At 37.8% G+C, this 26,611-nt stretch overlaps 4 protein-coding genes and 1 long non-coding RNA gene across 6 annotated transcripts; 3 read left to right on the forward strand and 2 right to left on the reverse strand.

Annotated features, from left to right (window-relative positions):
* Positions 1–393: 393 nt before the first annotated feature.
* tppp2 (tubulin polymerization-promoting protein family member 2) lies at positions 394–3,740 on the reverse strand. 2 transcript variants are annotated; one of them, XM_077718812.1, is made up of 4 exons: positions 3,520–3,740; positions 2,773–2,964; positions 1,944–2,097; positions 394–1,023 (listed from the first exon to the last, which is right to left on the reverse strand). In XM_077718812.1, the coding sequence occupies exons 2-4, from the start codon at positions 2,961–2,963 to the stop codon at positions 832–834; spliced, it is 537 nt and encodes a 178-aa protein (XP_077574938.1). In that variant the 5' UTR covers position 2,964; positions 3,520–3,740; the 3' UTR covers positions 394–831. The 2 variants fall into 2 exon arrangements, with proteins under 2 accessions (XP_077574938.1, XP_077574939.1); XM_077718813.1 differs by lacking the exon at positions 3,520–3,740 and having other exon boundaries at positions 2,773–2,967.
* A 2,046-nt stretch (positions 3,741–5,786) lies between these two features.
* Positions 5,787–9,569, forward strand: ftr84 (finTRIM family, member 84). Its single transcript, XM_077718811.1, has 7 exons — positions 5,787–6,370; positions 7,104–7,199; positions 7,283–7,516; positions 7,724–7,880; positions 7,967–8,023; positions 8,652–8,705; positions 8,798–9,569. The coding sequence occupies exons 1-7, from the start codon at positions 5,798–5,800 to the stop codon at positions 9,331–9,333; spliced, it is 1,707 nt and encodes a 568-aa protein (XP_077574937.1). The 5' UTR covers positions 5,787–5,797; the 3' UTR covers positions 9,334–9,569.
* Positions 9,570–11,077: 1,508 nt separating this feature from the next.
* LOC144198027 (von Willebrand factor A domain-containing protein 7-like) lies at positions 11,078–17,184 on the forward strand. The gene is made up of 18 exons (XM_077718814.1): positions 11,078–11,249; positions 11,419–11,648; positions 11,711–11,918; positions 12,235–12,320; positions 12,406–12,499; positions 12,784–12,912; positions 13,015–13,201; positions 13,285–13,454; positions 13,528–13,640; positions 13,790–13,906; positions 14,106–14,282; positions 14,354–14,489; positions 14,561–14,713; positions 14,796–14,888; positions 14,971–15,080; positions 15,344–15,508; positions 15,580–15,903; positions 16,599–17,184. The coding sequence occupies exons 2-18, from the start codon at positions 11,430–11,432 to the stop codon at positions 17,031–17,033; spliced, it is 2,916 nt and encodes a 971-aa protein (XP_077574940.1). The 5' UTR covers positions 11,078–11,249; positions 11,419–11,429; the 3' UTR covers positions 17,034–17,184.
* Positions 14,965–23,621, reverse strand: LOC144198028 (uncharacterized). Its single transcript, XR_013326651.1, has 3 exons — positions 22,815–23,621; positions 22,539–22,651; positions 14,965–15,097 (listed from the first exon to the last, which is right to left on the reverse strand). It is a non-coding gene; the product is annotated as an uncharacterized LOC144198028 (long non-coding RNA).
* On the forward strand, positions 17,419–26,490 carry LOC144198024 (von Willebrand factor A domain-containing protein 7-like). Its single transcript, XM_077718810.1, has 19 exons — positions 17,419–17,565; positions 17,847–18,045; positions 19,169–19,388; positions 19,897–19,982; positions 20,086–20,179; positions 20,673–20,801; positions 20,956–21,142; positions 21,220–21,389; positions 21,859–21,968; positions 22,052–22,168; positions 22,787–22,987; positions 23,066–23,195; positions 23,292–23,444; positions 23,539–23,631; positions 23,783–23,889; positions 24,039–24,197; positions 24,427–24,750; positions 24,823–25,140; positions 25,951–26,490. The coding sequence occupies exons 2-19, from the start codon at positions 17,860–17,862 to the stop codon at positions 26,389–26,391; spliced, it is 3,225 nt and encodes a 1,074-aa protein (XP_077574936.1). The 5' UTR covers positions 17,419–17,565; positions 17,847–17,859; the 3' UTR covers positions 26,392–26,490.
* The last annotated feature ends 121 nt before the right edge of the window (positions 26,491–26,611 follow it).

Below are 26,611 nucleotides of genomic sequence, written 5' to 3' on the forward strand. Positions count from 1 at the left end.
TGAGAATATTTCATTCATTTTCCCCAAAAAAACATCGTTTTATCACTGGATTTCCTTCTTTTTACCCCAAAAAACATTGATTTATAACTGAATTTCCTTTTTCCCCAAAAAACTTGTTTTATAACTAGATTTCCATCTTTCCCCCCCCAAAAAACATTGTTTTATCACTTAATTATACACAATAATTGAAAAATAATAATATGCTTACCTTTCATAATGTCACAGCTCCTCCTTTCCAAAATTGTGACTTTCCATTAAAACTCCTACAAAAAAAGTGTTTTGCATGCAATTCTTTACATTCAAGGGTATATATTTTGTTTTATTTAAGTTAAACACATCTTCATCCACAATAAACTGATGGCTTGAAGTCAATATCATAACTAAAACCTAGAATAGGATCAAACTTTGTATAGGTTTTCACTTTATTAATTCTTTTTGTTAGATTACACTCATTCTAGCAGTGCTACATCAATCATATTATATCATATATAATATAGACTATCATGTCCTATAAATGCATCAATACAAATTGTACAAGCTGCATATTTATGTTAAGTCATTTTTTGCCAAGACTATTGACAACTCATGCAAAAAGCATGACTATATTTTAAATAAATTGTCATGTATGGCTTAAATTTCTACCTAAAACCAATTTGCATTTATTAGGCTACATGAAAACAGATGTTAGGATTGGTTGACACATTCTAAAAATAAATCTATAATGTTTATTTTCTATACCTGGTTAGTAAGGCACGTGGTTAAGCGCCGATTTCCATATTTATTGCACCTGAAATGAAAAAGAGTGCCCAAAAATGCCATAAATCTTATGAATTATGATTCTTTGACTTTATCATCATAAGTACCGCTGCCCTTATAAGCCGAGACGTAGCCACTCGTGTCAGAAATGTCCTCACGTCCGACTTTTCCTTTCCCTTTTCCTGATTCGTCGAATCGTTCCTTGTGGGTTCCGGTGTACTTGGATGTGTCAGTCAGTCTGTCCACAGCTGCTGCCTTGGCTCGTTTCTATTAAAACATACAAGGCAATAAATGCTAAAAAAATGAAGTCAAGTAACCTATACTAGAGGTAGCATTATGTGTGTCAAAGTGGCGGCCTGGGGGCCAAATTTGGCCCGCCGGATCGTTTTGTGTGGCCCGGGAATGTAAATCATGAGTGCCGACTTTCTGTTTTAGGATCAAATTAAAATGAAGAGTATAGATGTATAAATTTACTGATTTTCCCCCTTTTAAATTAAAAAATGTAATTTTTAAACCAATTTTTCTGTGTTTTTTAGTTCAAAACTAATTTTGTAAAATCTAAAAATATATATTAAAAAAAGTTAAAATAAACATTGTTTTAGATCTATAAAAAACTGATTATTCAGAGTTTTTTAATCCAGTACTTTTAATCCATTTATTTAAAAAAATCTAAATATTATATCTAAAATGGTCCGACCCACGTAAAATTAAGTTTACGTTAAAGCTATCTGACACCCTTACATTTTTTTACGTATTTTTTAGATTTTAATATGCTAGTACTATTTAAATGTAGGTGCATTAAAATAAGCCTTATTGTTTTAGTTCCCTCAATCTGTATTATAATTACAACAACAGTATGAGTAAAATATTAGGTCCTGCCTTAATTCAGACATCACTGAACCTGTTAAAATTTTCATCAAAAATCCTCCTTTACTTTTTCACCATAATATAAGCATTTATATTTTTGAGTCTTACAAAGCCACGTTTAAACGTCTAAAATAACCACCACGAAAAGACTGTTCGCCACTCAAACATTGTTGATTTGTAACTACCTTTAACGACATTGCAAGCCATTTGATTTGACTGAAACTGGCCAGCGTAGGACTGATAAAAGTCATCCTAAGCTACAAATCTCTCCAGCATCGTAAGAAAAACTGATTCATGGTGATGAACAACAATGTACTCACAGTTATTCCAGCATTGGCAGGCTCTTTGCCAACAATGAGACCATAGAGAAGCTGGAGTGCCTCCTCTTTGCTCTTGCCTTTGAAACGCTTCGGGCCCAGCTCCGTTAAGGCCATGATGAACTGCTCAAATGTGATTACACGAGCTGACTTGGACCTGAGGAGACAACAGAGCTGTGTAGAAAATGTATTCTTTGCCAGAAGACAGATATATACAATCCGCTTTTTTTTGTAATGTGGAATAGCAACAGGCGACTCAAAATCTACAACGTTGTCTTAGAGAAGCTCGGATATGGGTGGGAATATTACTGATTTGCCATAAACATATTATATTTTATATATTTGGACTTTTTCGTGGAGCTGGAGGAATATTTTCTGGCAATTTGCAGTGCAAGGCATTTAAAGGGGTTGAGAAGGTGAGTGGTGATTGGCTGCGAATGGATCGGCAAATTGTCGGGCAAAGAGCAGCACACAAAAGCATATTGAAATGAGTTTCCGTGAAATATTATACATAAGGACATTCAACTATAATCTTTGGTTGAAGTATTCCATCGCACAATATAGAGACCTGCAGTTTATATCAGAAAAACTTTGAGTATTGCTCATAGTCTAATAATCACAGTCATTTAAATGACCTGTTTACCATCTATCGTCTATTGTTTGCTAATCTATACCAAGATTTACTCATTCCAGACATTGAGATTACCCCTAATTCCAGAATTATATCGGGCCAATTGAGTCTTTTAACAGCTCTTGAAGGAAATAGAAGATTTAACCGAATTCAACAAGTAAGGCAAATGAGTCTTTTGGGTTACTGTATTAAAAACATTACTTGACTTTGGTGAAGACGATGTCCACATCTGTGCTGGTAACATTCTTCCCGTCGATGATAAGACAATCCTTGCACATCTTTGCAAAGTTCTTGCCGTTCATCTCCTTCCCCGTGGCCTTGGTGTCTCCATGAATGGCGAACTTGTGGAAGGACATCTCCACCTCTGATGTAAACCCAGATCCCTCCGCCATGCTGACAAAAACACAATGGATACACAGTGGATTATTGGAGCAGAATTTTGCTGGGAAAAGACATTGCCAAGCATTTGATGGACAAGTTAATCAGTTTAAGTGGCCCTTTTACTAAAAAGGCATATACATCACATCTATCACTGTTACATTTTGTTACTTGAGCTGATCTCAGGCCAGTTTAATTAAATCATCTACAAATGGCTTCTGTTCTGCAGGGTATGAACACGCAGGACATCCCAACACTTGTCCACCATCTTTTCCCATTGATTTTAGTCTTAGCCTTGCAATTTATATCTAAACTTAACATTTAATAACTCTAATAATCATAACATTTACATGATTACCCTTCCTCAATGCGCTAACATACACATCTTAAAACATATCTGAAGATAGACAAGAAAATATTAGCAACTGTACAAATAAACAACAGTTAATAACATTTTCTGCATTGGCATATTGTTTATTTGTGTTGCTAGACCAAAAAAATCAACTGCTAAATCAAAATTTCTACCTTAAAACATTTCCTTAGATATTGTTTTAACAGCAAAAAGTGTACCTGCTGTTGTTAGATGCTCTCCAGCTGATATTTGTAGGAAATCCCTGATTCGCTCACTGCTATTCAACCTTCTTGTTCTCCTCCTTCCACTTCCTCTCGCTGCTTTTCGGCCACTCCCGGGATCTCTAACACTGACGACAACATTGCAGATGCGAGGATGGGCGGGGGAGGGAGTACCACCCAGCACCATCAATGACATCATTGCCACTCAGCTGCTCTTCTGTCTGCTTTGCTCTCATAAAAGCAGTGGATTATATTCCAACCTATATAGAAAAAGCAACATGCAGTATTATCTGTATTTTCCATGATACAACTACTGTTATTTTGTCCATTATATATAAAAACAGCAGCTTCTATTTGGTCACTGTGACAAATGTAGACTTATTTTAGGCAGGAGGAGTCCAAAAAAGAAATAATAAGAGTGTATTAGGGTTTCATAAATCACAGAAAGTCATCCAGTTTCTGAAGTATGAAATGTGTCATATGTATATGCACTTAAAAGTATTAAATTTCTTCCAAAATAGACAGGGCGTATTATAATCCAGTGTGCTTTATATATGGAAAAATAATTAAGTGTCATTCATTGACAGTGCGCCTTTAAATGTGGTGCGCCTTATAGTCGTGAAAATACAGTATGTATATAGATTTTTAACACTTAATCATTGAGAAAAATACTTCCTTATTTGCTTGTATTATATTTCTTAAATGTCTTAATGTTAAATTCCTCACTGCACTATGAAGAAAATATTGTATTCTTTTAAATCATTGACTAAATCCCCATACAAAGATTTTAGCTGTTTGTGCAATAGTCCCATAGGCAGAATAAATTGATTTTATCAATTTATTGGCCATCTATCCAGCCATTTCAGAGCCAAGCATCCTATGGGAATACCAGAACTGGGCTGGCCTCCTTGAAGCCTGATTTTTATCTCTGCTTGTTTCCTCTTTCTGGCATCTGCTTCCTCAGCCTGGTTTGCCTGCCACCCAGCCCTTACTTGATTCCACAAACACATCAGAGGAATCTACAGCATTTGACAGACTTCCACCCCATCACAGCTGTTCTACCACATGCTCCCTATGACTCATCCAACAAGTTCCTTCTGCATTCCTACTTAGCACCAACTCTCCAAAACAAATCTGGCCAGAACCTTACTAATACGTATATTGGTAGTGTGCAAACAGTTTTGAACAGCTTGGCTTTACAAAGTGCATACATTGAATATTCCACATAATATATATAAAACAGTCAACAATTGCTAGCGTCCTCGATACCAAGTGTGTTTTGGGAAAGACGTGTACTCAGTGGTTGTGTGGGTGGCTACCCACATCCTGACAATTTTCCAAGCTGAAGCAGAGTTGTTTTGAAAACAGGCACCATCATGAAACTCATGGAAACGTGAACAAGGCAAAAGGATAGAACCGGTTTGTTTGCTGTGGAATTGTGTAGGAAACAAGTGAGTTGTCAATTGTTGTAAATACAGCAACATTTAAGCCTATATTCTGCACTGTGAAAGTATTTTTGGTCTGCATGAGTTTTTAAGAGTAGCAAGCATTATTCTTCATTTAATTTAAGGTTTGTAGACATTTTTGTGCAAGTTATTGTCATTCAAATTTCAATGAAAATCTTGACTTTTGTCAAATATTTTGTTTAATGCTCACAAAGATGGTTAACTCAGGAGCGAGCATTTCAACGGTTGCAAGCAGATATATAATATAACCCTAACATTCTAAGTAAAGCAAAGCATTCTTCATTGCAAGCAAGTATATAATAATGTATGAATAATAAGCTAAGTAAAGCAAAGCGGTAATTGCAGGCAAATATATAACAATGTAAGACTAATAATCCTAACAGGATCCATTTTATTCATCTCTATTTTGGAACCTCAAAAATGTTATTCACAGGATTGGCTAGATGGGACCCCTTAAATCTTAAAAAAAAAAAAACATTTAAAAACTCTCAAGTAAAAGAAATAAGGAATTTGGGATGAAACACAACTAACTTTAACTACAATATGTACTACCGGGTACTGTGACCTCTCAATAAATAGCCCATCTCTGGACACCCCCTGGTTATTCCTGATAAGTCAACTAAAAAACTTTCAAGGTTACACATTCCTCATTCAACTCAATGATCAGATAAAAATGATTTTAGGGTGGGAAGGTCTCGACTATCTATCTGCTTATAGTGTACACAAACCCAACCCCTTTTTGAATGTCACCTTAAAACGGGTCGGTGTCAATTGAATATCACTCAAAGGCTTGTAGAACTCAACGAAACATGGCGGAATCTAGTTTCCCTCTACCTCCAGACGCCATTTGCCCTCTATGCGTGGATGCCCAGAGGGATCCGGTAACAATCCCATGCGGGGACACTTACTGCTTGGAATGTATCAAGATTTACTGGGACCAGTTCGACCATATGGGGGTGTACAGTTGCCCCCAATGTAGATCCACCTTCACGCCAAGGCCAGTGCTGAAGCGCAACCGGCCGGACGTCTACTCCGAACGCCGCCATTCGCTTCCTGAGCTCGCTCCGTTTCCTTACATGCAAAGGGAGTCTTTCTGTGATTTTTGCGTGGGTCGGCGCAATAAGGCGGTCAAGTCCTGCTTGGTGTGCCTGGCGTATTACTGCGAAACGCATGTTAAGCCGCATTATGAGTCGTCGACGTTCAAGAGACACAAGCTGGTGGATGAAACTGGTCATCTGGATAGGAAGATCTGCCCACAGCATGAGAAGGGATTGGAGTTGTTCTGCCGCTCGGATCAGATGTGCATCTGTGTTTTGTGTACTGTGAGGGAGCACCGTAGTCACAATATTGTTTCTGCGGAGGAGGAACGTATCGAGAAGCAGGTAGGCCAATTTTATACATGGATTTTGGTCTCGTTTTTTTTTAGGTAGAGTTGGGCATTGGCCTTATAGTTCTGGGGTTGAGGGTTTGGTCGCAGGTCGGTCTACACTCTGTGGAGTTTGCATGTTCTCCTTGAGCTAGCCTGGGTTTTCTATGGGTACTTCGGTTTCCTCCCACATCCCAAAAACAGATGCATGTAGGCTGGTTGTTTTACTGCTTTAACGTCAACTTGATTTCAAGTGGGCCGGATCATTTTAGATATAATATTGCGATTTTTTTCTATAAATGGATTAAAAGAACTGGATTAAAAGCCCTGAATATTCAGTTTTTTATAGATCAAAAACAATGTTTATTTTAGTTTTTTTTTAAATATATTTTTAGATTTTACAAAATGATTTTTGAACTAAAAACATAAAAAAATGATTAAAAAATGACAATTATTGATTTAAAAGGGGGAAAATCTGGATAATTAATATACATCTATACTTTTCATTTTAATTTGATCCTAAAACAGAAAGTCCGCACTCATGATTTACTTTTCCGGGCCACACAAAATGATGTGGCAGGCGAGATTTGGCCCCCGGACCGCCACTTTGACACATCATGTCTTAGAACAAAAACCTGCACTCACTTGGCCCTTTCTTGAATAAATTTAACATTTGTAATCAAAACTTGACATAAAAGGAGGTGGGATTTGTGAAAAAGAAAGTTCTTCTTACCTTTTGATTCCTTTAGAAAGTGCTGGTGGTGACACAGTCTGAAGTTCAGCACATCATTCAGGACAGAATCAAAGAGCTCCAAGACCTCAAGCATAATGTGAATGCTCTGAAAGTAAGACCACACCATCATAAGAGCTGTTACAACTAGCAACAAGTCATCTCATTTTTTTACACGTCTGAACTGAATATGTTTAGAGCAGCGCCCAGAGAGCCCAAGTGGAAAGCGAAAAGACTTTCCACGAGATGCTACAGGCGGTGGAGCGCTGGAAGGCGGAAATTCATCAGCTGATAACGGCCAACATGCAGTCGGCCATGTCGCAAGCTGACGGCTATGTCGAACGTCTGGAACAAGAGATTCTGGAGTTGCAGCGTAGAGATTCGGGACTGAGACAGATACTGGAAACGGAAGACAACATTCACTTTCTGCAGGTCATTTTAAACTCATTTCTTATGAAATTTGCAATATTAGCCCAACTCCACTTGGAGGGTTGCTGTTTAGGTATCTGCTTGCTTGGTTGTTCGTTTTTTTATGACATTTCTGCACTATAATCTGCATAAATTTGGGTTATTGGTTATTTTAGCTAGTTTTTAGGTCAATTTATTTCATTTTTTTATGTTTGTCGTGTGGTTTAATAGAATTTTCCAAGTCTATGTGTTGCCCCGGAAGCCACGGTTCCCAAAGTGCTCATCAACCCTCAGTTTGCCTTCAGTGAGATGAGCAAAACTGCCTCAGAAATGAAGGAACATCTGGATAATGTCTGTAAAAATGAGCTGGGTAAAATCTCCAAGACAGGTGAGTTCTAATGAACAAAATCATTGTGTTTACGACTGCTACTCTATGTAGTTTTATAATGGTATGAATGGGAATTTCTTTAACAGTAGCGGAAACACCTGTGTACATCCTTTTGCCAAGAAGTGGAGACAAACGGCTCACAGGTAGGCCAAAAGTATAACTATAGTAATAAAAAAAAAAGTATGAAAAGCTAAATTTAAGAAGTGTTTTTATGTGGAATAGTATTTTTCTGTTGGTGCAAAGTCTGCTAGGAATAAATCTCACATCTACAACCAGTAAAAGCAATGAATATTTGGCACTTAGGCCTTTTGAGATACTAAAAAAGTGGGCATGTTTCATCTTAACACATGTGTCAAAATGGCGGCCCGGGGGCCAAATCAGGCCCAACGCATCATTTTTTCGTGGTCCGAGAAAGTAAATGATGAGTGCCGACTTTCTGTTTTAGGATCAAATTAAAATGAAAAGTATAGATGTATATTAAAATCCATGTTTTTCCCCCTTTTAAATCAATAACTGTAATTTTTTAATCATTTTTTCTGTGTTTTTAGTTCAAAAATCATTTCGTAAAATCTAAAAATATATTTAAATAAAGCTAAAATAAACATTGTTTTAGATCTATAAAAAATTGAATATTCAGGGCTTTAATCCAGTTCTTTCAATCCGTTTATAAAAAAAATATCTAAATATTATATCTAAAATGGTCCAGTCCACATGAAATCAAGTTGATGTTAAAGCACCCTTGTCTTAACACAACCCATTTGCCATTTTCAGTTCCAAACAGAATGGACTTCCAACAGCCCAAAACAAGATCCGACTTTTTGAAATGTGAGCACCTAATTCCTTCCCAACACCCAAAAATGCCAACACCAATCCAAACATTCAATTTAGCGAACACCTAACTGTATTTTTCCCCTCAGACTTCAAGAAAATGTCCTTCGATGTCAATACGGCCTACAAAGAGCTGGTCTTATCAGATGGGAATCAACGTGTCACCAGAAGAAAAACAGTCCAATTTTACCCCAACCATCCCGAACGCTTTGACGGCTTTTCTCAAATTCTATGTAAGGAACCCCTCACTGGTTTCAGGTTCTACTGGGAGGCCGAGTGGAGTGGCGAGTTCTCCCTGGGAGTGGCCTACAAAAGCATCACCCGAAAGGGGAAGAACTCCCACAGCCTGTTGGGATACAACAGCAAATCGTGGAGTCTTCTCTGCTCCGACTCGGGATATTCTGCCTGGCACAACAAAACTGACCGTGAGCTGGCGGATGCCCCTCGGGCATCGCGGGTCGGGGTCTACCTCGACTATGCTGGCCACACGGTGGCGTTTTATGCCGTTTCGGATAGAATGGAACTCATACATAGATTTAAAGCGCAGTTTAGTGAGCCTTTGTATGCAGGTTTTGGGGTGGGCTCCTCAGTTACACTTTGTCAAGTTAAACATAATTCGTCATAGGACACCCAGATATATATTTTTTAATATTGTGCACAGCTCACTGTGGGATTAAATGGGAGATTTGTATGCAAAAATGTAGATTTTACATTACTATTTATTTTTGAGAAATAATTGACCAGTACATTTTTTTAACATTTTCAACAAGGTATCTATACATGAATTTTGAGCATTGTGATTGGTTTTTCCTGATAAAAATGGATATGTAATAAATATGTATACTGCTTTTTGACATATTAAGATTGGAATTTTGGAGTCTATTTGTTATGAGGGACTATTAAAAGCAAATACTTTAAAGAATTATTTTGCTGCAATATATAATGGGTTTTGAGCTATAAAATGTACGCATTGTGCATTTTTTTTAAATTCATTTTAATTTTACTTTTCATATTTCAACATTACTTTTTCCCCAACATATATGTACATTAACTATCTAATTATTTAAAATATTTGGTTTAACGTAAACATATTTTTGTGTGGAAAAAAGTAAGCTTATACTGCTCTCTACTGGCTCATTTTATGACTTACACTTTGACTGAAAAGTATTAATTATGGTTTTAAACAACATTAAGATTTCATATTAGTATTCTAAATGATAATATTAGACTTCCAAGATAAGGTTATACATTTAGAGTACACTTTCAAAAGTAGAATTAAGGTTCCAAATTAGGATTTCAAACTAGTTTCGGTTGCGGGTGGATAAAAAAACGCTGACTTCATCAAGTGGACAACAAGGTGTGGCAAGACGGGAAAATCCAGTTTGACATCTGATTTAACTCCAATTTTGAGTAAAAGCGAATGAGACTAAAACAAGATACAAGAATTAAAATCAGTTAACGGAAGAAGTGCTTGATTCCGATAAATGTTCACCGTAAAGGTTTCATCCAATAACTGCGTCACCACTAGAAGGATTTTGGTGCGTTGCTGTTGTATGGCTTGTAGTTTTACTCAAAATTATGAAAAAATATTGCAAGAAAAATCATTCTTATAGTAATTTACATTTGCAATTGATTGTCATATAGAAGTAGGAATGAAAATGGACTCAAATTAAAATTTATATGATGATTTTTTTTTGTGTTTGTCACACCAAACTCAATGGATTGCTATTTTTTAAAATTAAAATGTAACCAAGGTTGATCCTATATAATGCAGTATTGTTGAGTTCTGTAAATGTAATAGATACTTGAAGTATATAGTATTCAAATAAAGCAGTAGGATGAATGTGCTCTACTGAGTTTTGTAGTTTTTTGGATTTTTTTTTTACTACAAAGGTGCATTATTATCAACATCGAATAAGTTTGACAAGAAAACTGTATATAGTATACTGTGTATAGTTTTAAAAATATGGGACAGACATTTTTAGTCCAAAAATTGCAGTCCTTCCAAAGCTTTTAAAAGAGTAAACTAAAAAACAATAATTTCTAAAACTATGACCCTTATTCAAAAGGCTTAATCCCAATTCAGCTATAGAAAATATCCTAAAAAATGGCAATAATAGAAACAATAGCCTATAATTTATCATAAACTCATTGCATTGTAACTTTATCCCTAAGAGACCAAATAAGTTATGCTAACATGTTTGTTTTCTTTGTCCATTATCGCATCCAGTATAGATATGAATCCAAGGTACGTACATAGTAGGTCCGCTATAAAAACAAAGCGCTACGTGTGTTTGAGGGGCTGAAAAAATAACCTATCGAGACATCCGAGGGTGTGGGCAAGAATTTATGAAATCGTTCAAGCTGCCTTTAAAAGGACGACAAGACAAGGGGACTGTCAAACACACCATACACTCATATGCACAATCCGTAACCTTGGAAACACAATCTACCTTTGTGGAGCCTGGAATTCACCCATTGGAGACCCAAGAATTCCCCATTTCTGAATAGCGCCTTTGTCAGAAAGTCGGAGATTTCAAGGTGAGGCTGTTAAAGTCTTCTTTTATTTATATATATACATATATATATATATAACTGGTTTGTTCCCAAGGAAAAATCACTGAATATTGCCTTATTGTTGTTATGCTGTTACTGTTTTTTGACACAAAATGGGATGTTGGGTTTACACAGCATTTTGATTGCAATTTAGGTTCCTTTCCAATGTGGATCATCTCCATAATGAGGAACAAGTGCTTTATCCTGCTATTGGTCTGTGTGGTGTTCAGCCTTATGGGCCTAAGCAAGAGCTTCCAACCACTCGTGGCATCGGACGCCAACTCCACAACTCACCGCGGCATCACCCAAAAGGCCGTTCTTCTGAAAACCGCTGAAGTTTGTCGAGACCTCGCAACAGCAGAAGGAAGAAACTTCAGTCTAAACGTAAGTTGTTTGACAAACTGAGAAAAACTTTGAAATATCACCAACTCTTCTTCTGCTTTCAGATAGATGACAGTCTATCAGTTGAGCGAGTGCAAGAAGCGTGTTCATTTTCAGACAATTCAACCTCGCTCTTGTCCAGTATTACGTTCCATGCTTCCATTGCCAGTTTGTACTTCAGCAACGCTAATGTGGATTTAGCGTCCGGGTTGAGTGACGGACACCATTTTGATGGAGAAACATTCCAGAAAGGGAGGGACCTCATTACAAAAGGTATTAAAAAAAAATCATCTGTTGAGTCAACCATTCATTTTTCATTGGATTTATGAGTCTCCATATCGAATACAGATAGAGACATTAGTGCAGATATGGCCAAACTACGGCTTGTGGGCCACATACGGGCCCAATAATATTTTTTAATACATTCCTTTTTACTTTACTTTGTACTTTATACTTTTTACTTTAATAATGAGTCATGAATATGTTAATACTTTAGTCTTTTTTCTGTTTATGTTTCATATGTACTGTTAACGGATGCACTTTTTTATATGTATCATATCTTATGCTGAGTTTTTGTTTTTGAGTGCAGGTGTGTCTGCTGTAAAAGCCAGTGTAAAACAAGAGAATTTTATCGCGGGGCGCTGGACTCTTGGAAGTGTATGTCACACTCTGCAGGTGATATTATCTGAGATCGCCATTTTGGAGCAGTGATGCAATCCATTAGGATGCGTTTTAAAAATATGTTGGTATATACTTGCAGGACTTCTATAGTCACAGTAACTGGGTGGAGTTGGGGAACACGTCTCCCTACAACGCCCTCATCAAACCTGACCAAACATTGGAGAATCTGGCAGGTACGACACTGTAGATGATTGTTACACTTTGTCGGAATGCCAGCGAATGCCTACGTGAATCACAAAAGTGTATATTGTCCGTTTTGTCAATGGTGAGGTGATATGTGAATGGTTTGTTTTAAACCGGTCCTTATACAAAAGAAGGTGTTAAAAGTCCGAGCATATCTGAGGTGTGTCAAAGATAACATTAACATTCAAAGTCAATGGTCGTCATCTTTTGGGAATTCACGGGTTGTAATACACAACACTTGTCTTTTGTCCTCTCTAAATGAACTTGTTTATAGGGCCAAATATTTCAACCTGTAGAAACTGTACAGGAGAAAACTGTGATGACAACATTTTACCTGATGTCCTACAACAAGGACTTCTCACTTCAGGCTACTTTGACCTTATTTCCTCTGAAAAGCCAGATGGTAACTTTGATAATCATCCCAAAATCAAAACATCCAGATGAATATTACCTTCTAGAGGTAGTACACACATTTCTTTTTGCTTTTCCTTCTCTGTACTCTAAGGTAAATGCAGTCATGGGGGTTCTTTTGACCAAACAAGCAAACGTGAACCAGTGGGAGGCATCAATAAAGACGAAACCGGGTCTAGCCATGGTTCACTTCATCATGAAGCAGCTAACATGGCTGAGAATGCTACATTGGAACTTCTGGAGGACATTAGAATAGCTGTTGGAGACAAGAACTTCCTACGGTACACAAATAGACCTTGACCAGACTTGTTGATGGCACTATTTTTCCAAAAAAAAATCTGGTTTATCTCTTGAATCGCTACAGATTGATGGGCCTTTCCCAATCTGCTGCATTGTGTTTTGTCATCGACACAACGGGGAGTATGGGTGATGATATCGCTGAAGCTAAACGAGTTTCTTTAAGTATCATTGACAGCAAGAGGGGAACTCAGGAGGAGCCTTCAGTCTACATATTGGTTCCTTTCAATGACCCAGGTTCAACAAAGCCAAGGTTGCTTCCATCTTTGTTATGGTGCCATTTATTTTGACATTCTATTACAATATGCAGGATTTGGACCTCTGCAAATGACAACTGATGCAGATATATTTAAAGAAAGCATCAACAAGCTGACTGCTAATGGAGGTGGAGATATCCCAGAACTGTGCTTGTCTGGACTTCAGGTATTTCTCTTTTTTTTAACAAATATATTCACTATTTTGCAAGATCTAAGAGAAAACAATGGGATTATTTAACAAGCAATGAAATTACAGGGATATATGACTTGTTATGCAATCCAGTGGCTAATTTTGGACTATTCTGCTTTTGTTAGCTTGCACTTACTGCCGCTCCGCATTCATCTGAGATCTTTGTCTTCACTGATGCGCCAGCAAAAGATGCTGACTTAAAAAGTACTATTACTGCCCTTATTGAGAGCACAAAGTCTGAGGTAAGTCATCGTCAAATATTTAAGCAAGAAAACTTCACAGTAGTCCCCCGATTAACGCAGTTTTTGCGGAACACTGTACTACCGTAGAAAAGCATCTTGATTTTTACCAAGACTCAAACCCAGTATATTTGATGGACAGAAATTACAATATTTTTGTAAATGCAAATGAATTAATTAACTCATCTGTTGTGCTTTGAAGGTGACTTTCATGCTAACAGACGTGTTAGCCAGTCGACGTAAAAGAGCACTAAATCAAGCTGATGCACAACTATACCGGGACCTTGCCCGGGCTTCTGGAGGTCAGGCCATTGAGGTCAGCAAGGCAGATCTTGCTCTAGCAACCAGTGTTATAGAGGATTCTTCATCTAGTGCCTTGGTAAGCCAAAAAGAAACCAAATAAAACAGGACCTAATGTTTTAAATCTAAAAAAAAAACATTTCTTTTCAGGTAACAATCTTTCAAGTTGTGAAGAACCCCGGAAAGCCAGATAATTTTACATTTGCTTTGGATAACTCGCTACGAAACATTACTGTCTACATTACAGGAGGGTCCTCTCTCTCATTTAATATCACTACTCCTTCAGGTATTATAACATAGTTGGTGTATAGTTTTACAGATAAAAAAACATTAAATATTGTTTTCCTACCTTTGCAGGTGAATCTCAGAGCTCTAGCGAGTCCAGTGGTTCTCTGGGATCATTGGGTTTAGCAGGTAATCTACGAAGATTGACCCTCAACGATAGCATGGAAGCAGGACTGTGGAATATCAATGTTGACTCCAATGACCCCTACTCAGTAAAGGTCACAGGTAAGCAGTAAAATGACACTTTAAAAAGGCACATTCATTTTGATTTGATCAAGATTTTACCTTTACGCATCTTGAACAACAGGTCAAAGTTTGATTAACTTCTTCTTCAATCTTGTGGAACCACAAGAGGGCGCCCATGCAGACTTCTTTCTAAAGGAAGGACGTCCGCTTTCAGGTTTGGCTTCAATTCAAATGTGTAAAAAATGCATGATATAATGCAAATAAATAGCATTTGGCTGTCTTGTGTATACTTGCAGGTGGTAATATGTCACTCTTGGTGACAATGGCAGGAAGTGATGGTGTTATTATTCCTGAGGTTACGTTGTATGACAGCTCAGGGCCAACGGAGGTCAACGGAACTTCACGGGTATGTTTGATTATTTCCTTAACCAGGAGAACAGAATTCATTAATTCCATGGAGAATATATTGCAGCTAACATTTAACGAATTGAATGTTTTTTATTGTCGTTAACTGGTGTCTTACAAAACTATTATTTCTGACAAAACATTTTTGACAACCCAAAAGCTTCAATCCCGACCTCGGTGAATTTCTTCAGGGTTAAAAAGTTATTTTCTTTGTCATAGTCACCATGTTTTGATGCTTTGACAACAGTGTCCTTTCCTTTACAGTCATTAGGAGGGTCTGACTTCTTAGTAACATTCAATGAGATGCCAGAAGGCGATTTTGTGGTTCGGGTGAACGGAGAAGATGGCAGCCCATCATCAAGATCGACTCCAATCACATTCCAGAGGCAGGCTTCCACCCAGATTAAGACTTCAAGAATTTCCGTGATTGTAAGATCAAGTTTTCAATTAAAATAAGACTTGAACAAATCTTTCAATGGCTGTTACCATGTTTGTTACAGGCTCAACCCAACAGCACCACCATCGAACCAGGCTCTACCGTATCCATCCCTTTCACCGTCGCCAAAACAAGCAACGGCGTCATTAACGAGACGGCAACGGGGACTTTTTCGGTTCGCGCCACCAATGACCGTAGCTTTGACTCTACGTCACCTGGTTCTGTTACCATTGAAGCAGACAACAATGGCAAAGCCAATGGCACCGTGACCCTTAGCGCCCCTGATAGTGCAATATCTGGATCAGATATCACACTTACAATTGAGGTAGAAGATGACGCCAAGACTGATATCAACTTTGCAGTTCTTCGTTTTGCAGTTGCTGCAGAGGTGAGAGGAAAATGGTGCTCGGACGTTTGGTCGCCGGTCAAATGGTGGCAGATAGTTTACTGTTGAAATCAGCTCTCAAAATTATATTCATGAGAGAGGGAGTTTAATATCTAAGAGAGAGAGTTTAATATCTAAGAGAGAGAGTTTAATATCTAAGAGAGAGTTTAATATCTAAGAGAGAAAGTTGTATATCTAAGAGAGTTGTATATCTAAGAGAGAGAGTTTAATATCTAAGAGAGAAAGTTTAATATCTAAGAGAGAAAGTTTAATCTCTAAGTACCATTTAATATCTACGTACTGTTTAATATTCAAGTACTGTTTAATATTCAAGAACTGTTTAATATCCAAGTACTGTTTAATATCCAAGTACTGTTTAATATCCAAGTACTGTTTAATATCCAAGTACGGTTTAATGTCTAAGTACAGTTTAATATCTAAGTACAGTTTAATATCTAAGCACTGTTTGATATCTAAGTACTGTTTAATATCCAAGTACTGTTTAATATCTAAGCACTGTTTAATATCTAAGTACATTTGACAGGCGACCAAAAGACCGGCGACCGGCCACAGGGGAAAACCAATCAGATTATAAAAATGGGCAGTAGTTTTTTTGCTTGGACCCCAGAGAGCCTCTCCTTGAATTACAACTGACTTATTCCTAATCCGATAACTAGTACTACATTGTCTGTCTTCAGGTAACTGACGTTAATGGTCCAGTGTGCCAAGAGGTCAGAACGTCCACCGTCTGTTCAGCTTCACCGCTCTGTTACACCTCCCAGTGGGAGTTCGAGGCTAATGTGACTGACGGCTTAAATGGGACAGGCATTGAAAGAATCAGCATCCGCCAAGGGAACGGCACCCTCAACACGACAACAGCCGTCGGGCCAGAGGGCGAAAACATCACTGTAGCCTCCTATCAGGCTTCTTGCTGTGCAGACAGAGTGGAGCTGACTGTTGTGGACAATGTGGGAAACGTTGGAATTTGTGTGGGTCAGGTGCGACAATCCACAACAGTTGCGCCTGTGACTGTAAATAATGGTACAACTAACTCGACTTCCACCGGAGGGCATACTGTGAGCACAACACTATGGCTTTGGATACCTGTTGTTACACTTCCACTTTGGAAATGAAAATGACAACATAAAATTAATCCGATCGAGCTCAACTATTCAGTTATTTTGAACATTTAAATCTTGAAGTCGGCCTAGCAAATGACTTTAAAATATTTAACAAGTCAAAGTGTTAGGATGTGAATTGTAAACAGTAGTTTAATTCCTTAAGGTGTTTATATAATCATTGTAAAACTGTGCAAAAACCATGTTTACTGTATACAGTCGCACAATAAATTGAAATATTACATGTGGGTATGACAAATGTTTTGTCTTTCGTGCACTAAGTGGAACAAAACAAAACCTGTCTGCCTTAAAATCTTGGTTAGACTATTTGATTACGTTTGCAATTATCTTCTAAAATGTTACTGTACACACCTACACCCACATATAAATACGCACACACAACTGCTTTAACTAAAACGTAACAGACACGTACTGCGCGATAACTAAGAAAACATACCATTTAATCTTACCTCTGAGGAATGTACCACGACTGAAGAGTTTTAAGACCTGACTGTACTAATACTCGAGAAGAATATACATTATTAAGGTAAAACTCTTGTTTTGTTTTAGGTTTTTTTTTGGTCTCTTCAGACCTTCATAAAAGGTAAAGTCAATGTTTTTACTGTAGTTCATGTATCTTGGATTTTTTTTCACAATTAAAGATAAGTGTGCATTATTTTAAAATACAATCCTTTGCATAATTTAATTTATATCACTGTCTGGACCTTTTTTGGTTCTTTTAAGGAGAGGTAATCAAAGTTAGTGAGTTCAAATATTATGACTGATAGATAAGTAGTTTGACAAAAGACTGTCCCTATTGTGATTTAGGTTTTTCCTCGCTATGGACACCAGCATGTGGTCGTTGCTGCTGCTTCTGGTCCTAACAGGTGGAACTCAATGCTTTCAGCCAATAATTAGGAGTGGCTCCATCACTCACCGAGAGATCACTATAAGGGCAGTTCTCCAGAAGACAGCCGAGGTCTGTAGAGACATTGCTGCTATAGATGGACAGGACTTCCCTCTGACTGTAAGTAGGAAAGTGTTGGACTACATGCATGCGTGACCGGACATTTGGTCGCCGGTCAAATTTACTTAGATATAAAACTCTCTCTCTCTTAGATATAAAACTCACTCTCTTAGACATTAAACTTGCTTTCTTAGACATTAAACTTGCTCTCTTAGATATTAAACTCTCTCTCTCTCTCTTAGATATTAAACTCTCTCTCTTAGATATTAAACTCTCTCTCTTAGATATTAAACTCTCTCTCTCTTAGATATTAAACTCTCTTAGATGTTAAACTCTCTCTCTCTCTTACATATTAAACTCTCTCTCTCTCTTACATATTAAACTCTCTCTCTCTCTTACATATTAAACTCTCTCTCTTAGATATTAAACTCTCTCTCTCTCTTGGATATTAAACTCTCTCTCTCTTAGATATTAAACTCTCTCTCTCTCTTAGATATTAAACTCTCTGATCAATATAATTTTGAGAGCTGGTTTCAACAGCAAACTCTCTTTGATATTATCTGCCGGAGCAAAACATTCAAAGGAACATCTGATTAGGTCATAGTAATATTTTTTAAAACTCACAGATGCCTGTGCACTATTCAATCCAAAGTATGTATAACAAAAAGCAAAAAGAATGAGGAAAGAATTTAGCAAACATGACTGAATAAGGCAAGTTTCTTCAACTAACTAACTTCCTTCTAATTATCATGGGAGTCATAGTTACAGCATACAAATATAATCTCTGCTAATTACTAGCTGGTAACTGTCATTCCAAAGTGTGACTCATTAAAAATATGATTGCACTTAATGAAGACAAACATTGAACACAACCTGTGCCAAGTGAAAGTGAGTCAAATTAGAAGTCATTTAACTAAGAGCGCAAAAGGTGTAGTCATAAGAAAAACAGGTTGAAAATGACAACACACCCATTTCAAAGAAAGAAAACACGTCAACAACAAGGTTGGTCAAGTAAATAAATGCAGTTTGGTATTTGTTGTAGGCCTAATATAGATAATTATCTCTTACATTTCCTTGTGGTGGAGTGAAGCCAAAAGGCAGGTTTTTACATAAGATGAAACCTGTGGTCCTATTTTCCTTAAAATGACTAAATGATTTTGCCATGTATTCTGTTTTTCTTCAGATTGATGAGAATCTAACCATCCAACAAGTACATGATGTGTGCTCTGGCATCCTAGGCACCACCTCTTCAGCCTTATTAGTTCTCTCCAGTGTATTGTTTCATGCATCCATTCAGGATATTTACTTAGCAAATGCTGCTGTGGATTTGGCTTTTTTATTCAGTGCAGCGCCCCATTTTGATGATGAATCATTCCAAGAAGGAAGAGACTTAATCACACAAGGTACTTCTTTTCTTCACCTGAACAACGATTTTACCTTCTGTCTTTTATAGATCTAAAACAATTTTTAGCTTTTTTAATAGATTTTTAGATATGAAAAACTGATTTTTGAACTAAAAACCCAGAAAAAATAATTAAAAAATTACAAATATTGATTTAAAAAGGGGCAAATCAGGAAATGTAATATACATCCATACTCTTCATTTTATTTTGATACTAAAACAGAAAGTCAGCACTCATTTACTTTCTCGGGCCGCAAAAAAATGATGCAGAGGGCCAGATTTGGCCCCTGGGCCACCACTTTGACACCTGTCCTATAGGATGTACTATTACTACAATGCTCCATCATATCTAGTGTAGTAAATATTCCATTCCTATTCGAGATAGAGCCAGTTAATGGACCCCAGGCTTGTAAACATGTGTTGTTTAGTTTGAGGGTTTTTGATAGATTTTTTTGGTTGCTCAGTAAATAAGCATTCTTCTTTTTGGTTTGGTAATTTATCCTAACAAGGTGTGGCTTCTGTGAAGGACGATGTGAGGATGGGTAGAATTACCATAGCGCGTGTAACTCTGGGAGCAATACTTCACACACTGCAGGTGAGTTTAACAATTGGTTAATAATAAAGTGCTGCTATTTTTGGAAAATTAAACCCATAAGCAATTTGTGATGAGTGCATAATGATATATTGTACACCCCAAGGACTTTTACAGCCACAGCAACTGGGTGGAATTGGGAAACACAGCTCCTTACAGTGTTTTGATATCCCCTGACCAACCCCTTGAAAACTTGGCAGGTAGAATATGGAATTTATTATTATTTATGTTCATTGGCAATCATTCCACTACAGCAGGGGTAGGGAACCTATGGCTCAGGAGCCACACGTGGCTCTTTGCTAACCTGTGAGCTAAAATATGGAAAATGCTGATGATAGAACTGAGATATTACATCTAGAACTGCTTTAATCTTCATTTTTTTGCAGTAGAGTCTTCTGGAATGTATCTTATCAATGATTAGCAACAGCGTAAGAATATTTTTTGGAAAAAAATCCATTTTTTTCTACTTTAAAAGTGGTGAAATTACAAAAAAATGGATAAGGCACTCGTGTACATGTATTTTGACTTTTAAATTTGGAGTATGGCTCACGAGGAATAACGTTGGAAAATATGAATTGTTTGTGGCTTTCTTCGTCAAAAAGGTTCTCAACCCCTGCACTTGACCAGTAAATAGAAATGGAGGTTCATCCAAAGCAAGTTAGAAACCTTTGATTGTTATTTTTGTGTTTGCAGGCCCAAATACTCCCACATGTAGAAATTGTGAAGGGGATAACTGTGATAACAACATTTTGCCCAATGTGCTGGAGAATAGGCTTCTAACTTCGGGCTATTTCAACCTCTTCTCTGCTGGAAAGCCTGAAGGTAACTTTTGGGGGATCTATGTTTGTTTTTTTATGAATTGAAATGGTCACATTTTGACATAGTGAAATAAACTAAACATTCAGAAAGAGAACCTAATGTATTAAGATCCCGAATAGCTGAATGTTATTGTCACATACATTGTATTTTGTCCAAGGTAAATGCAGTCACGGTGGTGATGCAGACATGACGAGCGAAACTGAGCCAGTAGGAGGCATTAATAAGGACATGGTGACTTCCGAACATGGTTCATTGCACGATGAAGCCGCCAGTTTGGCTGTAGCTGCTACGATGGAACTTCTGGAGGACATTAGAATAGCTGGGGGAGATAGGAATTTCCTACGGTAGGAAAAAAGGCTTTGAAGGACTAGCTCGGTTTGCCTATTTGGATTACAAATGTTGTGTTGTTGCATTTCTACAGACTGATGGGTCTCTTCCAGTCTCCTGTGCTGTGTTTTGTCATCGACACAACTGGAAGTATGGCTGATGAGATAGCTGATGTCAAGATCCTTACTTCTGAAATCATCAACAGTAGAATGGAGAACTTACTGGAGCCAGAAGCCTACATATTGGTTCCCTTCAATGATCCAGGTAAATAGACTCTTAGATATTCGATTGGTTTGGTTTAGACCAACTTTGCAATTTTCCACTTGCTTTGAATCTCCAAACCGCCATTGGTTTTTCTTCCAACTATTTTAGAACAAGCAGTTTAACCAATAAAGTTTCTGCTAAGACCAGTAACACCTGACTCTTATCAACTGATAACACGTTCAAGACACTAGATTGTTTCCCCTACATGGTGACCCCTACTCTAAGGTCTCTTGAAAGTCATATAATCCAGATTTAATGGTTCGAGTCGATCTAAAAACACCTTCAAGTTGGTCTTAAAGTATTTAGCAAAGAATGAGGAAACCGTGAATTCCAATCAGCAAAATATCCCTTATCAGGAGTATCAGGATTATCATTGAAATCAACCGATTCGGTCATTTCAAAGAGCCTAAGTCACCCAAATAAAAAAAAAAAAATCTATAAAACTCACAACTCTACTGCTAATTTTCAGAATTCGGACCTGCACAAATAAGCAATGGAGATATGTTTGAAGAAATGGTAAATAGTTTGACTGCCGATGGAGGGGGTGACATTCCAGAGTTGAGCTTGTCCGCACTACAGGTATATTTTCATTAAAAAATATATTTTAAAAAAAGTCAATGCAATCCTGCCAATCAATCACCTGTCATCTCTTTCGTTAATAGTTGGCTCTGACCACAGCGCCACCCTTATCGGAAATATTTGTCTTCACTGACGCACCAGCAAAAGATGCAGGGTTAAAAAACACCATCATTGCCCTTATTGAGGAGACAAAGTGTGTGGTGAGTATTTTTTAGTCCTAATGACGGCATTTAAAAAGCATCGTAACGGCTCTTATTGAGAAATAGAATGTTTCTGGGCAGTCTATTTAAGTTATGACTACCAATTTACATTAAAAAAAGAAACAGACACTTTAAGTTATAGGCATTTTTTCAACTTAAAGTATATATGAAGTTTCCTAAGCAAAAATAACGCTCAAAAAAGGTTGATTTTTGTATAAAAATCCACATGGTAAATGTAAACAAAAGTGAAAAGATTATCATTCCTAACCAAAATCCAACTTTCTCATCTGGAGGCAATATGTAAAAATTTACAGATGGGGAAAAAATTTATAATAATAATAATAAGGTAAATAAATTATAAAGAACTTACCCATTCAGAGAAGAATAATTTTAGCTTGAAGAACTGAGCTGTTGCTTTGTCATCCAAATACTTTTATAATAAATCTTTCTCTTTTGGAGGAAAAAAGTAGGACACTTGCACTTCTGAGAACAAAAAAATTGAAAATATGAGAAAACAACACTGACAACTTAAAGAATTTTGTAACTTTAACTCCTCACCCAATCTCCTCGTAAAACAACAAGCAAAATCACAAGTTAATTGTATTCTGGAATTTTCAGGTAACATTCCTGCTGACCAATCTCTTACCCGCAAGACGCAAAAGAGAACTTGGCGGTGCGACATCTCGAGTACTGACGCCATCGGCCTTACAGCTGTACCGTGACCTTGGCACGGCATCCGGGGGTGAAATCGTTGAAGTCAACGATCTCGATTTCGCTCTCGCCACATCCATTATCGAGGATGCCTTAAGAACTGCAAAGGTAATAAGAAAGAACAACCAAAAAACACAGAAACACAGTACAAAAAAAGACATTCAAATATGCTTCTGTCTTTTTCAGGTTATCATTTTTCAACAAGGAAGCACCACGCCTCAAACATTCCAATTTACCATTGATAATTCAATAAGGAACATAATTCTCTCCATTACAGGGAGTTCTCTTCTCACCTATAATCTCACTAGTCCAACTGGTACTGTGGTCAATCTGGATTAACCTATTTTTTCTTGACAATTACCCATAAAAGCCAAGTGTTAGTACATAATGAATATTTCTCCTACCTTTGCAGGTGTAACACAGAATTCCAGTGCGAGCAGTGGTCCTTTGGCATCTTTAATCGTGGCGGGAACCCTTCGTCGACTGAGCTTCAACAATGACGTTGAAACGGGACTGTGGGAAATCAGTGTAGACTCTGAAGAGCCCTACTTAGTTAGGATTACAGGTCAATGGACGGATGTCTGAAGGTGGCACGCAATTTCTTAGTTCACTAGGGATGCTAACGGTATGCATTTGTTTTCCCCTCATGCTAACTCCAGGTCAAAGTCCAGTGAATTTCATCTTCTCAGTTGGGGAACCTCGTGAAGACCTCAATGCAGACTTCTTGCCAAGAGAGGGACGGCCAATTTCTGGTTAATACATACTTTTCAAATTTAATATCTTCTACTTTGTAGTGTACTATACAGAGAAGGAGGTTGAAATTGATTAAGGGGATCTTACTCAACATTATAAGTTCCCATTTCCATTTTCTAACTAGCATTTGTGTCATGTCTAAACTTTCAGGAAGAAATATGACCATCTTGATCACATTGACTGGAGAAAATTCAAATGCCTCTGAGGTCATATTGTTTGATAGCACAGGGCCAACAGAGGTCAACGGTACACTTGAGGTATGTTATATACTTTTCCTATGAAACATACTAATGGCAAACAACACGCAGAATGTGCCTATAACAGAAAATGTAATCTGGAACTATAAGAAGTACTAGATTATATTCATATCTTCTGTGAATAGCTCAAGTTATTTGTTTGATCTCAGTTTTTAGAAAGAACAGACTACCTGGCCACATTCAACGAGATTCCAGCAGGTAATTTTATGCTTCGACTCAGAGGATTTCAAAACTTGCCAGATTCAACTCCAAGTATGTTCGAGAGGCAAGCCGCTACTCAGATCTCCACATCGACCTTCTCTCTTACCGTAAGTCCAATTTTCTACCAAATTAAAATCTAACAGAACTCCTGAAGTCTGAACAACAATAACCATTTATCAGACAGTGTTTAAAAAGGCTTTGTGTGTAAAGAAACCAGTACAAACTTGATTAGAATGAAACTTTCCTTAGTTTTGTTGTCAATTTGCACTCTTGATAGGTAAAATCCATTGACAGTCACTTAGTCCTTTTCCTATTTGACTTTCTCAACTTTTGCAGACTCAAATCAACAGCACCAACTTAGAACCAGGCTCTACAATCGTCATCCCATTCACACTCTCCATCATGTCTGAAGGCGCAATTAACGAAACTGGGAATGAGACGTTCACAGTACGCGCTATCAACGATCGCGGCTTTGAAACTTTGTCACCAATCTCCATTACCGTGCTAGAAGGCAGTGGAGGGATAGCTAACGACACAGTGAGTCTTAGCGTTCCTGAAAGTGCAGAATTAGGAAGCGATGTCACAATGACAATTGAGGTGGAGGATCAAGATTCGGCTGATCTCACCTTTGCTGTCCTCAGATTTGCGATCGGTAACCGGGTAAGAGAAGAAGAATGGATTTAATTTTAAAGTATTTCATGTTTTCTTTATATAAAACTGTTGTTTCTCCAGGCAACTGACATTACCCCGCCAGTGTGTACCCTTGCCCGCCTAGTTGAAGACTGTCCAATCAATTCATCACGATGTGATTTGTTCCAATGGACGTACGTTGCCCAAGTGACTGACAACGTTAATGGGACGAGTGTTAATGGGACGGGAGTTAGTAGAGTCATCATCCGCCAAGGGAACGGCACACTCAGTACAACGTCAACGGTTGGGCTAGATGGGGTCAACGTCACCATGGTTTCCTATCGGGCTTCCTGCTGTGCAGACACAGTGGAGTTGGCCGTTGTGGACAATGCCGGAAATGTGGGCAGTTGCATTGGAAGGGTGAGGCACAAGTATCTTGTAGTTTTCATTCCTTGTCCTTTCCTAGGACCTTAGAATAGTCTTCAACTAATTTTTTTGTACATTTTCCATGTGTCGCAATTGGTTTCTTGTTTTGCAATGTTGAAGTTAGCCATCTGTAGTTACACTCTTGTCAGTGGGTGGCGATTATTTGCAGATTTTGCCTTCCGTAACTTGGAAGACAGACAAAAAAATTCCATTGACGCCATTGTTCCCTCTAATTTTTCCTTGGTCTGGGCAGAAAGACAACCTCCCTGAGCGCACTGAGTACCAGTGTGAGTGACATCATCATTGCTCATTATGGGCACACTAGTATCACAACTGCCATAAGCAGATGCATGTCAATGTTCCATCTAATTTTTCATGTAAAACATGCTGTAAAACACGAAAAACATAAGAGTGGACAGAGCTACTTCTAATGGCTGCTGCGTAAACGGCGCCATCATGGCGAAAGGGGTATAAAAAATAAAATAAAATGTTTTAAAAAATTCAAAAATATATAATTTACTGCGCGTCATATGATTGTTGCTGCGCAGAGAAGACGAGCGTAGTTCAACTCCAGTGCAATAGTTATTCTAACTTCGTTTCATGATATCTCCTGCCCTTAAACGATAAAATGGCCATTACTTATTGTAAAAATAAATATATAAACGCTCCTGTAACTATAAATGTGGCTGTAAATATGGCTTGTCCTCCAACCCCCATCACAAAATCCTCCATTTCACCACAAAACTCAATCCAGTAGAACTCCTTGAGCACATCCATGCACTTCAATCACTTTCTCTTTCCCAGGCTAATGATGTCACTCCACCAACGTGCCTGGTACTAGGCAATACATCCACCTGTCCACCACCATCGTCCTGCAACTCATCTGATTGGGAATTTATGATCAACGTAACTGATGCAAGCGGAGTGAACATAAACGTCACTACCGCCATTGAAGGGAACCTCAACACAAGCACAGTAATCGGGCCAGATGGGGATACGATCATCATGGTTTCCTACCGAGGATCCTGTTGTGTGGACAGAGTGGAATTTCAGGCGGTGGACATGGCGGGAAATGAAGTCACATGTATAGGCCAGGCCAGAGAGTCCCCACCTAATAACTCTACAACTCCAATTCCGACTACGACTCCCATTATTGTGACCAGCACTGTAGCGCCTGGGGGTCCCGCAGTGAGTATGTCGCTTTGGGTGTGGGTACCTGTTATAATACAAGTATTTGGGAGATAAAAGCATTGTAGATGTTAATTAAATGAAGCCTGCAGAAAGAGAAAATGTAAAACAGCATGAAGAATGAATATGTCCATAAATAAATTGAAGTTGACTCACTTTGACATTGTTTTTTTGCACAAAAATACAAAATGGTGCCAAATTAATCTCTTTAAGTGTTTTTTTTAACTCATTTTAAGGTCAGTATTAGCAAAAAGCATATATTTAGGATTAAATTGTA

Source organism: Stigmatopora nigra, chromosome 6 (genome assembly GCF_051989575.1).
Source record: "Stigmatopora nigra isolate UIUO_SnigA chromosome 6, RoL_Snig_1.1, whole genome shotgun sequence".
Classification (NCBI taxonomy): Eukaryota; Metazoa; Chordata; class Actinopteri; order Syngnathiformes; family Syngnathidae; genus Stigmatopora; species Stigmatopora nigra.

What these genes read in the sequence shown, in the direction of transcription:
- LOC144198024 (XM_077718810.1), top strand. Translation starts at nt 17,860, where the DNA reads ATGGACACCAGCATGTGGTCGTTGCTGCTGCTTCTGGTCCTAACAGGT. An exon ending in GACAGGACTTCCCTCTGACT is followed by an intron (nt 18,046 to 19,168) that starts GTAAGTAGGAAA and finishes GTTTTTCTTCAG; the next exon opens with ATTGATGAGAATCTAACCAT. An exon ending in AGAGGGACGGCCAATTTCTG is followed by an intron (nt 23,632 to 23,782) that starts GTTAATACATAC and finishes CTAAACTTTCAG; the next exon opens with GAAGAAATATGACCATCTTG.
- tppp2 (XM_077718812.1), bottom strand. Translation starts at nt 2,963, where the DNA reads ATGGCGGAGGGATCTGGGTTTACATCAGAGGTGGAGATGTCCTTCCAC. An exon ending in ATCGTCTTCACCAAAGTCAA is followed by an intron (nt 2,098 to 2,772) that starts GTAATGTTTTTA and finishes TTGTCTCCTCAG; the next exon opens with GTCCAAGTCAGCTCGTGTAA. An exon ending in CTGCCAATGCTGGAATAACT is followed by an intron (nt 1,024 to 1,943) that starts GTGAGTACATTG and finishes ATGTTTTAATAG; the next exon opens with AAACGAGCCAAGGCAGCAGC.
- LOC144198027 (XM_077718814.1), top strand. Translation starts at nt 11,430, where the DNA reads ATGTGGATCATCTCCATAATGAGGAACAAGTGCTTTATCCTGCTATTG. An exon ending in TTCCTCTGAAAAGCCAGATG is followed by an intron (nt 12,913 to 13,014) that starts GTAACTTTGATA and finishes CTGTACTCTAAG; the next exon opens with GTAAATGCAGTCATGGGGGT. An exon ending in GGAGACAAGAACTTCCTACG is followed by an intron (nt 13,202 to 13,284) that starts GTACACAAATAG and finishes GAATCGCTACAG; the next exon opens with ATTGATGGGCCTTTCCCAAT.
- ftr84 (XM_077718811.1), top strand. Translation starts at nt 5,798, where the DNA reads ATGGCGGAATCTAGTTTCCCTCTACCTCCAGACGCCATTTGCCCTCTA. An exon ending in AGGAACGTATCGAGAAGCAG is followed by an intron (nt 6,371 to 7,103) that starts GTAGGCCAATTT and finishes TGATTCCTTTAG; the next exon opens with AAAGTGCTGGTGGTGACACA. An exon ending in ATAATGTGAATGCTCTGAAA is followed by an intron (nt 7,200 to 7,282) that starts GTAAGACCACAC and finishes GAATATGTTTAG; the next exon opens with AGCAGCGCCCAGAGAGCCCA.